Here is a 15,225-nt window from a genome sequence, read left to right on the forward strand (position 1 = left end):
TAGGAATACATAAATGTCATAAGGGTCGGGACAGAGTCCCGCCATACCAAACAATACACGTCTAAATTATACTAACCAAACGAGCAATTACGAAGCAAATGGAGCGCACCAACATCTTCTGCTGAGCTGATAGCCTACTTGGAGGGCTCTCGACCTGTCTATCGGGACCTGCGGGCATGAAACGCAGCGTCCCCAGCCAAAAGGGACATCAGTACGAATAATGTACCGAGTATGTAAGGCACATAAATAAGTACATAAGAGACGTCGAAGAAATATAGAGTACATGACTCAACCTGTAAGTCTGAATAACTTTGTAAATCATAAATTACTTTTAGCATCATGCATATGCGTAAGAATGCCATGTCGTACATAGGTACATATTTCATAACATCATTAGCCTCTGAGGGCATCCCATCATATCATATCAACCACTGTGGGCAAAATCATCATCGTATACCAGCTGATCAGGTGGTGGTGCGTATATAACGCCATAACCTTTCTCATATCCCATATACATATACATACATACATATATATGCGTATATAAAGCTGTTTGAATCATATTTATATATATACGCGTATATAATGCCGTTTGAATCATATTTCAGCCATTGTGGGCAACATCATCATAATATACCAGCTGATCAGGTGGTGGTGCGTATATAACGCCGTAACCTTTTCCCATATCCCATATATATATATATATACGTGTATATAACGTCATCTAGTCATGGGTCAATGCACATGTATAAAATGCATGAAACATACGTAATAAAATCTTTCGGAGCTTCATAAGACCATTTTGCCTTTGGGTAATATCATAAAGTAAACTCTTTTCAACTTTCGTATTTTTTCTTCTGAGACTCATGAACAGATGATAAAATATTATGACACACAGAAATTCAAGAATATAGATATCTCTAATACTCTTATGAATAGATTCATTCATGGAATTTGTGCATTTGCACGTTTCGTTCGTATCGTTTGGATCATGCCAAAATAAAGAAGTGATAGCCTTAGCATACCTGGAGTAGGAAAAAATCCTATAATATTCTTGGAACAGATTGTACCGTACTCCTTTAGAACCACAAATTTTTGACGTTGCTACGGATTTAACAATTCTCGTTGGAATTGTTTGCAAAATTTTGTTGGAAGCCTTTTCTTTTCAGATCAGCTTAGCATTCTTGCTGTTGAATATCAAGAATGAGGAGGCAAGACTTTTCATTTCAGTTTTGATCTCTGCCCAAGGTTGAATTAAACTTTTAAAAGAGATGAAATTTTTAAAAGAAACCAAACATTTACATACACCTTTAGTGATTTAGTGTTTTACACGTAGATGCTAGGTGGTCGCTAACCTTATATGACTTAATTAGTCATATGCTTGGTAAGCTTTCTTGCTGCCACGTTGAAATTATTAATGGTTATCCCCTTATTAGTTAATTAGGTAATGTCCCGTTACCAATTACCCGAAAAATTGAGAATTATTCCTACTTACTTAAAATATTACTCACTTTTCACATACCTTATACACCTTTATATTATGGTCACATAGTACCTTGTATGGCACTAGTCCATAAATATTGGGTATTTTAGCTCGGGTCGTACCCCAACATGCTAAACTTCGACAAAATTTATTTTCTTCGATATTACTTACCCTCTTACCTTCACGAATTTACTCATCACTTATAATCCTTATAATCTCCAAATAATCTTTTCCTTGGACTGATGTCAATTACCTTACGACAAATTCAATGTACAACACTACAGGGTGGAACATCGTCATAATGTAGTACTGCGGGATGTGACATCTCACTTTCCAGCTCTCATTAATTTATTTATGGCGTATTTCATGTACGAAAATATGGGGTGTAACATTCCTTTACATATTTTTCGTGTGCAGATCCAGGTTTCTCTAACCAGCCTCGTCCTTAGTTGCAGTCACTACTGTTTTTGGAGAACTTCAACGTACATAAGCATGAGTCCGCAAATCCTCGGCGTCCCACTCTATCCCTCTATATTGATTTTTCTCTTATTTCTATAGACACAGATGCATAGAATAGTTAGAACTTCGTCGAAGCTTGTGACCTACGATGCTTCAGTTCTTGGGAATGTTTTGTATTTCAAGAGTTGATTATTGTGTATGACGAGCGACATCTCAATTGCTTATTAAAATATCTGTTACTGTTAGTTGTTAATTTTCATATTTTTCATTTCTTTTCCACAAGTGCTAGTCTTACCTAATTGTAGAGACTAGGTGCCATCACGTCGATTCACGGAGGGAGAATTTGGGTCGTGACCATTTGGTATCAGAGCTCTAGGTTCATAGGTGTTATGAGTCATAAACCAGTTTATTAGAGTCTCACGGATTGGTACAAATACATCCGTACTTATTATAGGGAGGCTATGGAACTGTTAGGAAAAATTATGCTTCTTTCATTCCTTGTTGTGCGAAATTTCTTGCCATAAAAAACAATTTCGAAACTTCTATAATCTATTCTTTCTCACAGATGGTGAGGAACCGTACCGTAAGATCTAATGACCAATCACTCGCGCCCCCTGCTAGAGCCGACAGAGGCCGGGGCCGAGGTAGAGGACAACCACGCGGTGTAGCCAGAGCACCCGTGCGAGCTGTGACAGAGGATCCCCCCGCAGCTCCAGTTGAAGGGTAGGCACCAGAGGTTCCTATTGCTACACCAGTGCTCCAGGAGACTATAGCCCAGATCATAAGCCTGTTCAACACCGTATCTCAGGCCGTATTGATTCCATTAGCTCCTGCCATATATCAGGCCGGGGGAGGGGCACCGACTCCCGCATCCCGTACTTCTGAGTAGAGGGTCCAGGTTGATCAGGCCCTAGAGTTCATTCATATGCTGCCGGTAGCTCCGGTTCAGCATGAAACTAGGACAACCATTTCGGAGGTGGAGCAGTTTAGACTTGAGAGGTACAAGAAGTACAACCCACCTACCTTCAGTGAATTAGCTACAAAGGATGCTCAGGGTTTTCTTGAGGAGTATCATCGTATTCTCCGTACTATGGGCATAGCCGAGACGAGTGGGATTTCTTTTACCACCTTCCAGCTTAGAGGAGTAGCCTATCAATGGTGGCGTGCTTATAGGCTAAGTAATCCGGATGAGGCAGCTTCACTTACATGGACTCAGTTCTTAGACATGTTTTTGAGAGAGTATGTCCCTAAAAGCCTCGGGGAATCATGACACGCAGAGTTTGAGAAGCTACGCCAGGGTGCTATAATGTGTCAGAGTATGCAGTCCGCTTCAGTGATTTGGCACGACATACACCGACCTTGGTTGCCACAGTTTGAGAGAGTGTTCGACGATTTATTGAGGGACTCATCCCTAGTATCCGGATTAGTATGGCCAGGGATTTGGATATGGATATCTCTTATCAGCAGGTCATGAGTATTGCCAGGAGAGTGGATGGCATGCTTGCCCGGGACCGAGAGGAGAGGGAGGCCAAGAGGTCTCGAAAGGCTTGTTCTTATTCTGGAGCTCGTTCCACAACATCTCACTGTAGTAGGGGTTATGTGGTGTTCCAGCCCCTGCTAGGCCCTAGGATCCTTATTATTCACCACCAGTATCTAGTATGCCTCCTGTTCGGGGTGCTTTTTGCGGCCAGTCCTGCAGATATGGCCCGAGTCAGTCACAACATCCATACTCTTTAAGGGATTGTTTTGAGTGTGGTAACACCCGCCATATGGTGAGGGATTGCCCAGACTTAGGAAGGGTGTACCTCCGCAGACTTCTCAGCCACTACGTGCTCCATCGGTTCTTCAGGCTATAATTTCAACATCAGCTATCACCCTACCTGCTCAGCCAGCTCAAGGTGGAGGTCGAGTTCGCCCTAGAGGGGAAGGCCAGGCCAGGTATTATGATCTTTCGGCTCATACAAAGATAGTTGCTTCTGACTCTGTCATTAAATGTATTGTTCCAGTCTGTCATAGAGATACGTCGGTATTATTTGACCGAGGCTCTAGGTATTCCTATGTGTCCTATTATTTTGCACCATAATTGGGCGTATATCGGGATTCCTTGAGTTTCCCTGTTTATGTGTCTACTCATGTGGGAGATTCTCTTATTGTGGACCACGTGTATCGATCGTGTTTGATTGCTCTTAGTGGTTTTAAGACCAGAGCCGATTTATTATTACTCAACGTGGTAGACTTTGATGTTATCTTGGGCATGGATTGGTTGTCACCCTATTATGCTATTCTTGATTGTCATGCTAAGACCGTGATGCTGGCTATGCCAGGTTTATCGCGATTATAGTGGAGATGTACCTTAGAGTATACTCCTAGCCGAGTCATTTCATTTCTTAAAGCTCAACGAATGGTTGATAAGGGGTGTGGCTCGTATCTAGCTTATGTGAGAGATGTCACTAATGATACCCCTATTGTTGAGTCAGTTCCAATAGTAAGGGACTATCCAGATGTGGTTCCAGCTGAACTTTCGGGCATGCCGCCTGATAGAGATATTGACTTTGGCATTGATTTATTACCGGGCACTCAGCCCATATCTATTCCTCTATATCGTATGGCTCATCCTGAAGTGAAGGAGTTGAATGAGCAGTTACAGAAGTTGATTGATAAGGGCTTCATTCGGCCTAGTGTGTCACCTTGGGGTGCTCCTGTCTTGTTTGTGTAGAAAAGGGATGGTTTTATGCGTATATTCATTGATTATCGCCAGTTGAACAAGGTTACAGTGAAGAACATATATCAATTGCCTTGTATTGATTACTTATTTGATCAATTACATGGTTCCAGAGTGTTATCCAAGATTGACTTATGTTCAGGCTATCATCAGTTAAATATTTGGGAGCCAGATATCCCGTAGAATGCCTTCAGGACTCGATATGGTCACTATGAGTTCCTTGTGATGTCTTTTGGGATGACCAATGCCCCAACAGCTTTTATGCACTTGATGCACTGTGTGTTCCGGCCTTATATTGACTCCTTTGTCATTGTGTTTATTGACGACATTCTGGTGCACTCCCGGACTCGAGAGGATCATGAGCAACACCTGAGGACTGTGCTTCAGACCTTGTGAGAAAAGAAGTTATATGCAAAATTTTCTAAGTGTGAATTTTGGCTAGACTCAGTGGAATTCTTGGGTCATGTAGTATCGAGTGATGGGATCCAGGTGGATCTAAAGAAAATAGAAGTAGTGCATAGTTGGCCCAGACTGTCCTCAGCTACAGAGATCCGGAGTTTTCTTGGTTTTACTAAGTATCAAGCTGTTTTTCCTTTTAAATTGAGTTATATTTTTTTAATGAGTATTAGTGTGTTTCCATTCTTATTTGAGCTATTCCAATATGTGTAGTTATCCCGTTTACTCTAATATTGCATGTCTACATGTTTTAACTGCTTATTTGAACTTTGTGAAGCATGCCTAGTTGATTTCTTGCTTTTCCTTGTTCTTTATCAGTCTTAACTGTAGAACTCTTGTTGTTAACTATGGTATTTATCGGTTTGAGCTGTGTGTTTACTTTTGAGACTACGAGGCGGTTCCTCGGGAGTTCTTCCTGTATTTTTACTTTTGAGACTACGAGGCGGTACCTCGAGAGTTCTCCCTGCACATTTCCTTTTGAGACTACGAGGTGGTACCTCGAGAGTTCTCCCTGTATATTTACTTTTGAGACTACGAGGCGGTACCTCGGGAGTTCTCCTTGCATATTTATTTTGATACTACAACACAGTATCTTGGAAGATTCCCTGTTGTTTATCCCTGTATGTTGTACTGTTATTTCATTGTGTTTTCTTTTTGTTAAATTTCGGTCTCTTATTATACTATTATATTCCCATGCTTTATTTATTATATACGAGTGGGCCTGACATGATCTCGTCACTACTCTACTGAGGTTAGGCTTGGCACTTACTGGGTGCCGCTGTAGTTTATTTATGCTCTTTCTTGAACATGTTTTTTGTATGCAGATCTAGGTTTCTCTTACCAGCGTCGTCTTTAGTTGCACTTTCTGCTATTTTCGGAGAACTTCAAGGTACATCTGCCCGCGTCCGCAGATCCTCGAAGTCCCCCTCTATCCCCCTATGTTGATTCTTCTCGTATTTCTATAGACATTGATGTATAGAACAGTTAGAACATCATAGAAGCTTGTGAATTACGGTGTTCCGGGTCTTGGGTGTGTTTTGTATATTTCGAGAGTTGATTATTATATATGCTGAGCGGCATCTCAATTGCTTGTTAAAATATATATTACTGTTAGTTGTTAATTTTCATGTTTTTCATTTCTTTTCCGCAAGTATTAGGCTTACCTAGTCGTAGAGACTAGGTGTCGTCACGGTGATTCACGAAGGGAGGATTTGTGTCGTAACATTGGGTGAGAGTTACATATCAGGAAAATCAAACAAACCAAGTAAACAAAATAAATGGTACGTATTCCACTTACTAAGGGACCAAATAATTACAACAACAACCCAGTATAATCTCACTAGTGGGATCTGGGAAAGGTAGTGTGTACGTAGACCTTACCCTCACCCTGAGGTAGAGAGGCTATTTTCAATAGCATCTGACATCCTTCCCTCTAAGAACTCCCTACCTTACTCTTGGGGTGACTCAAACTAACAACCTCTTAGTTGAAGATGGAGGATACTTACTATTAGAGCAACTCAAATAATTAAACACGCAAAATCATACAACGAAACCGAAATGCAGATTCCAAACTCCTAGTAATTAAAGACTTGGAACTAGGAGGAGGTAAACTGTAGAAGTTCCTCATCACATTCAAATGCAGACATATGTTGTTTCTGTAACATCACTCGTGCCTCCACGCCTCGCCCAGTTTTGTAATCTTTCAAGAAGAAGTAATTCTTGCAAGGACCATTTGCTAGACACACTCTTTCAGGTTTTCCCCATCCAAAATCTACACTGTAGAGTGGGAATTGGCAAACGTTGCTGCAAAAATACATCGTAGCAGTAGAATTTTCATCTTCTTCTTCAAATGGTAATTTTCCTTTTTTCATGGAATCTACTATTTCTAAGACCAGTTCATTTTCATCAACTTGGTCTTTCTTGTACGCTACCTCAACTTCCTTCCTTAGATTATGAACCAATCGTGGCAACTCAATATCTTGCATAGCTGCTGTGGAGAACGTGGATACGAGATTTCCAATTGCACTTCGTCGTAGACGAGGTTTGATCATCGTACGTACATTTAAGTAGTGAACCAACTTAGATGGTTGTATATTTGCAGAACTTGATGCTGCGGCTGCCTTTGTTGCACATTTGTAAAGAAGTGCACTAACAACTTCAGCCCTTGTTGGGTTCTCTACTCCTGATTCAACTGCTATCTTCAATACCAAAAAATGTCAGTCTTTTTTTGCAAGATAAATTTATTTAAGTAGGTGACACATTTAAGACTACCTTTAACAAATACAGTCATACCTCTCTGTCGTAATATAACAATCATTCACTATAAAAGACAAGTTTCTTTTGGAACTAATTTTCATGTTATGCTATAATATATGTTTTTTATGACAAGGTGGGTTGCTCTGATGATAAGCACCCTCCACTTCCATCCAAGATGTTGTGAGTTCGGGTCATCCCAAGAGCAAAGGTGGGGAGTTCTTGGAGGGAAAGATGCCGGGGGTCTATTGAAAACAGTCTCTCTACCTCAGAGGAGGGGTAAGGTCTGCGTACACAATACCCTCCCCAGACCCCACTAGTAAGATTATACTGGATTATTGTTATTGTTGTTATATGTTCTTTATAACACTACTTTGTTATAGCAATCAAAAGTAGCTAGTGAACTGGTGGTAGTATTACCTTAGATCGAAGAGCATCCAATTTGGCGGCTGGAAAAATGAGTCTTTTCTGTACGCACTCACTGACATTAGACATAATTTGTGGAGCAATAAGAGGACCATTTAGTGAAGAGAAAATAGAATCTCCTACAAATCTAGGAGAAGGAACTAATCTACGATCACGAGTGACATTAGCCCAATCATTAAGGAAATTATTCACAGAGGAACCATCACCAATCTTATGCGATAAACATGCACTAATGGCTATTCCCCCACAATCAAACTTACTTAATTGAGCCACAAGTAAATTACCACCTTCATAATTATTCTTCCAAGGCAAGTCCTTTGGAAAAACTATACTTTCTGCGTCAGTTGCATGAGGATGGTTAAGGATTTCAGACATAGGACAATTTATTTTAACACTCAAGAACTCAGCTCCCATGTCATTACACTCAACAGTAGCATTGTCTCTCAATATTCCTGCATAAGGATAGTAAGAGACTAGAGTTTGTGACAGAGATCTCTGCAACAAATCAGCTATATGGGAAAGTTGAGAATTGTTTGACTCTTCTCTTTGCGGTTTAGGGTAAAAAAAGGCCACAGGAATATACATATTACTGACGGCTTGATCGACGAAAGATAGCTTGTGAAATCTAAGTGTAGAAGGGGTGAGAGTAGAAGGTTTGATGAAGGATTTGTCACGAATAGAAACAAGTGAGTCTGATGATAATAATGGCAAAGCGGCCATTTTATGGTTAATGAACAAATAATACTACTTCAATCCCCTAGCTTTATGCGATAATTCCTATATATCAAATAATAGCCTACACCATTTTGATGCATAAACGGACACATATATATATACACAATTGGAAATTAGTATGAAACTATGACTATATACGCGCACACAAGGAAATACTAAGTATAAGTCACGAAACTAGAAAATTCAACAAGCGTATACAAATTTTGAACACCCTATGCAAGGGTGTTCAAAGTTTATTTTTATTAATCAATATCAAATAATATTTTATCTTATATATAATATAATTTTTCGGCGAAGGGTGACATAGGCCAATGAGGGCGAAACTACTTTGGTTGAAGGGTCGTCAACTGACCACCCTTCGCTGAAAAATTATACGACATATAAGGTAAAATATTACTTGTTATTGATTAAAATAGACTTTGAACACCCTTGCATAGCCCACTAGCAAAGGGTGTTCAAAATTTGAACACCTTTATTGAAATTCCCGGCTTCTCCACTGAGGCCAACAAAGCTTCTTGGGCCAACAGAGCTTCAGCCCTGCTAAGTATGACAAATTAGGTATATGTCCACTTGCAGCAACAACAGCAACAACAACAATCTGGTATAATCTCACTAACGGAGTCTGGGGAGGGTAGTGGCCCCTACCGTGGGGTAGAGAGGTTGTTTTCGATAGACCATCGACTCCCTCTCTCCAAGAATTTTTCACCTTGTTATTGGGGTGACTCGAACTCACAACCTTTTGGTTAGAAGTGGAGGGTGCTTACCACGTAAATGTATATGTACACATAAAACTTACGTGGGAAAAAATAAAAGTAGAAATTGATATTTATAGGTTTATCTATGATGACTCCTTCGGTCTTAATTTGTGTGATGATATTTCTTCTTATGTATAAAGTTGACATATTTTTGTATTTATAATTACTGTAACATTAAATTTTATTTCATTCTTAATTAAATAATTTATAGCCATACAATTTATGACTTGTTTTAAGTTACAAGTTTCTTATATATGTCCTTTTTTTTTTTAACTTTTGAATCTAAATCAAACAGTGTCACACTAAATGGGACGGCGAGAGTACTACTATAGACTATAATCACAAACCAAGATAATTGACATGTTTGGATGGTTGTTACATATCGTTTATATGGTATTGTATTGTATTATTTGACGAATATATCATATTGTATTATATGGTATTATTTTATAATGTATGATGAATACAATATTTAAATAGACTGTATCGTTTGTCATCGTTTCATGATATTACTCACTAGCAATATGAAGAATAAACTTACCATATTATAAAGAAAAATTATGGCACGAAGTGAAATTATTATATAAAAAAAATATAGAAAGAGATAAAATAAGATTATTTATATGAAGGGCGAGATGAGAGAAAAAAATAAGGTAACGACGCGACCAAATCAAATCAGTCGTTACATAAAGTGACACTTTTTATCGTTACGTAACGATGGATTAATACGATACAATAAAATTTTGTTGGAAAACATATTGGATTATGGAGAATAAGATTTAGCTTGAGGCGTGTCAAGAATACAGTCCTTAAGGATATTTCGCCCATACCATAATAAATATTATTAGGCGTATCCTCCAAAATTCAACAAGTTCTTCTAATATAACTAGGAGCAAAAACAATAATAATTAATGAGAAGAAAACCAAAAGAAAAGATAAGATTTTAACTCTGTTCCTCCTTCCAATACGAAGACAAAGATGTATAATATAGTCTAAAGGAGAAGTAGACTATCTGTTCCTTATTTACAGTATTCAAAGAAGTAGACGATCAGAAACTTTTAAAGAGTATTCCAAATACTTTAAATCTTAAGCCATCAAGATTGATCCATTGACTTTCCAATACTAACTATTAAATTCATACTAATGAGCATTCAATTGTATGATTTATTTTGTTCCTATTGAATTAAAAAATAAATTAATTTTCTGCTACAAATATATTCAAAAGAATTATTATAATAAAACTCATGAATATAATATTAAGAAAATTAATCTAGACATCGTTTGCCATTGTTTTATGATATCACTCACTATCAATATGAAAAATATACTTGCAATATTATAAAGAAAAATTATGACACGAGGTAGAATTATTATATAAAAAGATATGGAAAAGGATAAAATAAGATTATTTATTAATAATGAAGGGCGAGATGAGAGAAAAAAATAAGGTAACGACGGGACCAAGCCAAATCAGTCGTTACATAAAGTGACATTTTTCGTCGTTACGTAACAATGGATTAATAAGATACAATAAAATTTTGTTGGAAAACATATTGGATTATGGAGAATAAGATTTAGCTTGAAACGTGTCATGAATACTGTCCTTAATTAAGGATATTTCGCCCATGCCGTGATAAATATTATTAAAAGTATCCTCCAGGATTCAACAAGTTCTTCTATTATAACTAGAAGCAGAAATACCAAAGATTAATGAGAAGAAAATCCACCGCAAAAGAAAAGGAAAGAAAAGTTTGTAACTCTGTTCCTCCTTCCAATATGAAAACAAAGAGGTATAATATAGTCTAAAAGAGAAGTAGATTATCTGTTCCATATTTACAGACTATTCAAAGACGTAGACCATCAGAAACTTTTAAACACTATTCCAAATTAAAATACTTTAAATCTTAAGCCATCAAGATTGATCCATTGACTTTTCAATACTAACGGATCCGTGTACGACACATAAACAAGAGACGCATGACCAAAAGAAAAAAAGAAGAAAATTGTCGAGACTCAAACTCCTTCCGTATAATATTGTAATGACACCTAGTCTCTATAACTAGGCAATGGCGGATCTATGGAGGGGATTCGGGGGGCCACGCCACCCGATTGCTCAAGTATAATTTTATATATATTTAAATATGAACATGTGATTTTTGCCCTATACGAACTACTCCTATAAAATCCCAAGAAAATAAATTTTTTCTTAATTATTTGTCACTTTTAGGAATTCTCGTAGAATTTTATTAATTGTTTGCATTTCTGTGCACGTTTAATTTTATTAAAATCTAGAAAAAATGCCAAAAAATACCATGCATTGAATTTAGGTTTGTTTTTATATTTTTAGGATTATTTAATTTATTTATTGCTTTATTAAAAATAAAAATCACAAAAATGGCTCATTTTTACATTTTTCCCTTTTTATTTTTAGATTATTAATTTTTCTATTTTAATTTAGGATTAAGTAACTTTTATAACTTTTGTAATTAGATCATTAGTCTAATTTTACAATCTAGATAATTTAGGGTTTTAATATTAGGATTTCATTATTTAATAAAAAATATTAAAAAATAATAATAATAAAAGAAAGAGAGAAAAATGAATTGAAGGGTCTAATACATGCATATTTGGGCTGAAATTCAAATTGTCCCATTTCTCCAACCCAAACCCCGTCCAAAACTGCCCTGACCCAAGCCCAATCGCTTCAAACCCGGTCCATTTTCCCTTCATCAAAACGACGGAGTTGCACTTTAAAACTACTTCGTTTCAACTCGTTTACCTCATTAAACGACCAATCACACCTCCCAGGCTTCATAATTCATTTGATTAGGTCTTAAACCTAATCTTCTTTCTCTCAGTGACCTCTGTCCACCTCAACCGCTCCTCCGCCACCCGAAAATCGTCTCATAGCGGCAGACCATCCCCCGTCCCTCAAATTTCAACCACACAATCTCTGTTACCCCCTCATTCATATTCCGCCATTGATTTCTCCAAAAGGCCACTCATTTTCTCCTAGTTTGAGATCTGAGAAATAAAAATACGAACTTTTTACTCTTTGTTCGATTTTTCTTGACCTGGTCCTCAATTCAGGATAAAGCCTGTCTGAATTCCCCAGTTCTTCAACAAAGGGAATCGTTTTAATGTTGAGAATGCCCTATCCCACATATTGGCCAGATTTCGGGCAAAATAGTTGTGGATGATTCAACCCTCTGAGCCTTTGCGTCGTCTTATCTTTGGCATGTGGTGAGGATTGATGCATGAATCACTAGCTATGGACGAGAGTCCCACTACTACAAAAAAGGGTTTTAGCGGTAATTATTTAATGGCAATAAGCTAATTGCCGCTAATTTACTCCTCTACCCACAATATTACCAGCATTTGGAATTTTGTCAAGAAAGGATGTTCTTATAGTGGCAATTCAATGTAATTGACGGTGAAAGATACTACTTAAATTTAAATTTAATGTAGCGGACAATTAACGTGAGTAATCAAAATTTAAATGCTAACTTTTACAAATTTTGTCCTCCCTCCAATATTTTTCACCCTGTAAAATATTTCCTCCATCTATCACACAAACACAATTACGCCCAATTTGCATAAGGGTTCTCTTTACCATAGTATGCCACAGAACCTAGGGTTTCTTGACCCATCTCTCTCATAGTCGTCGGCCCCCAGGCCATCTCTCGAACAATTAACAAGTAATCTCTTTGTTCTCTTTGTCTCTCTCTTCTCCTTTTTTTTGTAATTTAAACTTGTGGGAAGAAATTTTTGATATTTTTTCCTTGTTTTGTAAAATGTCCATTGATAAAATTATTTTTGTCCTTTGTCTTATAAACTAGATAGCCATCATTTTGTTAATTAGTCTACTTTGACTCCAATTATCATCGAGTAAGTAATTAGATTACTAGTTCTATTTTACTTGTAAGTTGCCTCTTCGATTTGAATCATTGTTTGTAAGGATAAACAATTTTTGTCATACAGCATGATAGAGGATCTAAATGATAAATGCTTAATTACAAATTTTAGTGTGGAAATTAGAATGACGGAGATGGAACTTTTTGGGAAGGTGGGGGTGGAGATACGAAGAATGGAATCTTTGATGTGGAACAAAAAACTAAATTTTGATAAGAGTATTTACATAAAATTAGATGAGCTTACACAGATACGGTAGTTTTCCATCTTCTCTGCCAAATTTACCGTCTTCTTGTCTTTTAAATCCTTTCAATTTTTTATTCTGCTGAAAGGACTAAATATGGGTTCTTCTTGTCTATTAATAATTACTTACTTTTATTTAAGTTTTTTGTTTCACTTATTAGGGACAATTAATTTTAATTACATTTTATATGATTTGATAACATTAAAAGAAAGTTTATAATATCAGTGTATAGAAATTAAACTTTTTATTATTATGCCTAACATACACACTAATAGCTAAATATTTATTTTATAGTCAATAGGAAGTAAGAAAATATAATTGAGCAGTGATAATTATTTTCATTGAACATATATATCGTTATGATTTAATTGTAGTCTTTTAATTATCGAATTGTTTTAATGTCTAAACTATTAATGGCCCTTCTAGTCATGAAATGAAAAAACTGAAGTATGCTAAAATATTCAAGGGCAATGACCTATCCTAACTTGAATTTATACATAATTAATCCCAGTGCTTTTCATTGTATAGAGCTAATTGTAGAGGCAATTAACTTCTGTAATTTATTTTATTATCAAATTACTTCTAGAATTTATTTGTTGTGTCTTAGATTATGTGCTCAAATTTGGAGTTTCGCTGGTCTATTTTACTAGGAGAATATTTTGATTAGCTTCTTATGATTTATGTTTCTTTGCCTATTACTTTTTAGGGAGCCTTGGAGTAACTGGTAAAGTTACTTTCATGGAAATAACTTTTTATAGAAATGCAAGATAAGACTGCATATAATAGACTTTTGTGGTCTGACCATTCTCCGAACCCCGCATATAACAGGAACTTAGTGCACTTGACTACCCTTTTTAATGCATATTACTTTTTAGGCCAGAATTCATAAGATAGCTCTGTCTACCCTTTAAAATAGTGAAGATATGAATGTCTAGTTTGATTTTACTTTTATTTGATTATTTTTCGTGCTCTATAATGCTGAATCTTGGCACTTAATGAGTTATATATGTATATTTTCCAATTCAAACATAAAAGAGATCAGATATTTGTCTTTGTGTGCAGTAGTTTAAATCATAAAAGATGTGTCAAGTGTCATTCATTAAGTTTGACAATTAAAATTGTGTTGGCATGCAGTTCAGTTAATTTTACAATTAAATGTATACAATTAATGCACCGAATGCATTTTATATATATATATATATATATATATATAGATAGATAGATATAGATGTGTCAAGTGTCATTCATTAAGTTTGACAATTAAAGTTGTGTTGGCATGCAGTTCAGTTAATTTTACAATTAAATGTATACAATTAATGCACCAAATGCATTTTATATATATATGCCACATAGCTATATGTTGCATTAAGTGTAAGTACTTCTAATCAAGACCCACCTTAAGGTAGAGTGTAAATTAATTTCGCACAAATATGCTTGTTAGTATTTTCTTTGAGTCGGAAATGGACTTTCATTAGCTTCTCTTTCTTTAGATTTCTTTAAGGTTAATTATTTGTTTCTCCCTTTTTCCAAATCTAGTTGTTGCTTTCTCTGTTGGAAGGTTCTAATATTCCAACTACATCCTAAATGAAAATTATTTTTGTATACAGTAGTTTATATTATTTTTCATTTCATATAAAATGAGAGTAAAACTTATATTCATTAAAGGTCGAGTTCTGCATTATTTTACTACTGTAAAACTTAAGCCTTGCTTTGACATCTTGTCTAGCAAAATAAGAAAACTTAATATGTGAGTACTTATTTAGATACAGTTTGACAATAT

General features: G+C 36.2%; 1 protein-coding gene across 1 annotated transcript; it reads right to left on the minus strand.

Annotated features, from left to right (window-relative positions):
- Nucleotides 1–6,385: 6,385 nt before the first annotated feature.
- On the minus strand, nt 6,386–8,601 carry LOC104210651 (acyltransferase Pun1-like). Its single transcript, XM_009759601.1, has 2 exons — nt 7,794–8,601; nt 6,386–7,318 (listed from the first exon to the last, which is right to left on the minus strand). Exons 1-2 carry the CDS (start codon nt 8,517–8,519, stop codon nt 6,716–6,718), a joined length of 1,329 nt encoding a protein of 442 aa, XP_009757903.1. The 5' UTR covers nt 8,520–8,601; the 3' UTR covers nt 6,386–6,715.
- Nucleotides 8,602–15,225: the final 6,624 nt, after the last annotated feature.

This window comes from Nicotiana sylvestris, chromosome 9 (assembly GCF_000393655.2).
Source record: "Nicotiana sylvestris chromosome 9, ASM39365v2, whole genome shotgun sequence".
Lineage (NCBI taxonomy): Eukaryota > Viridiplantae > Streptophyta > Magnoliopsida > Solanales > Solanaceae > Nicotiana > Nicotiana sylvestris.

Bases quoted from the DNA above. Each gene is read 5' to 3' on its own strand.
- LOC104210651 (XM_009759601.1), bottom strand. From the start codon at position 8,519: ATGGCCGCTTTGCCATTATTATCATCAGACTCACTTGTTTCTATTCGT. The intron at 7,319-7,793 runs GTAATACTACCA...TTGGTATTGAAG, and splicing joins TGGATGCTCTTCGATCTAAG to ATAGCAGTTGAATCAGGAGT.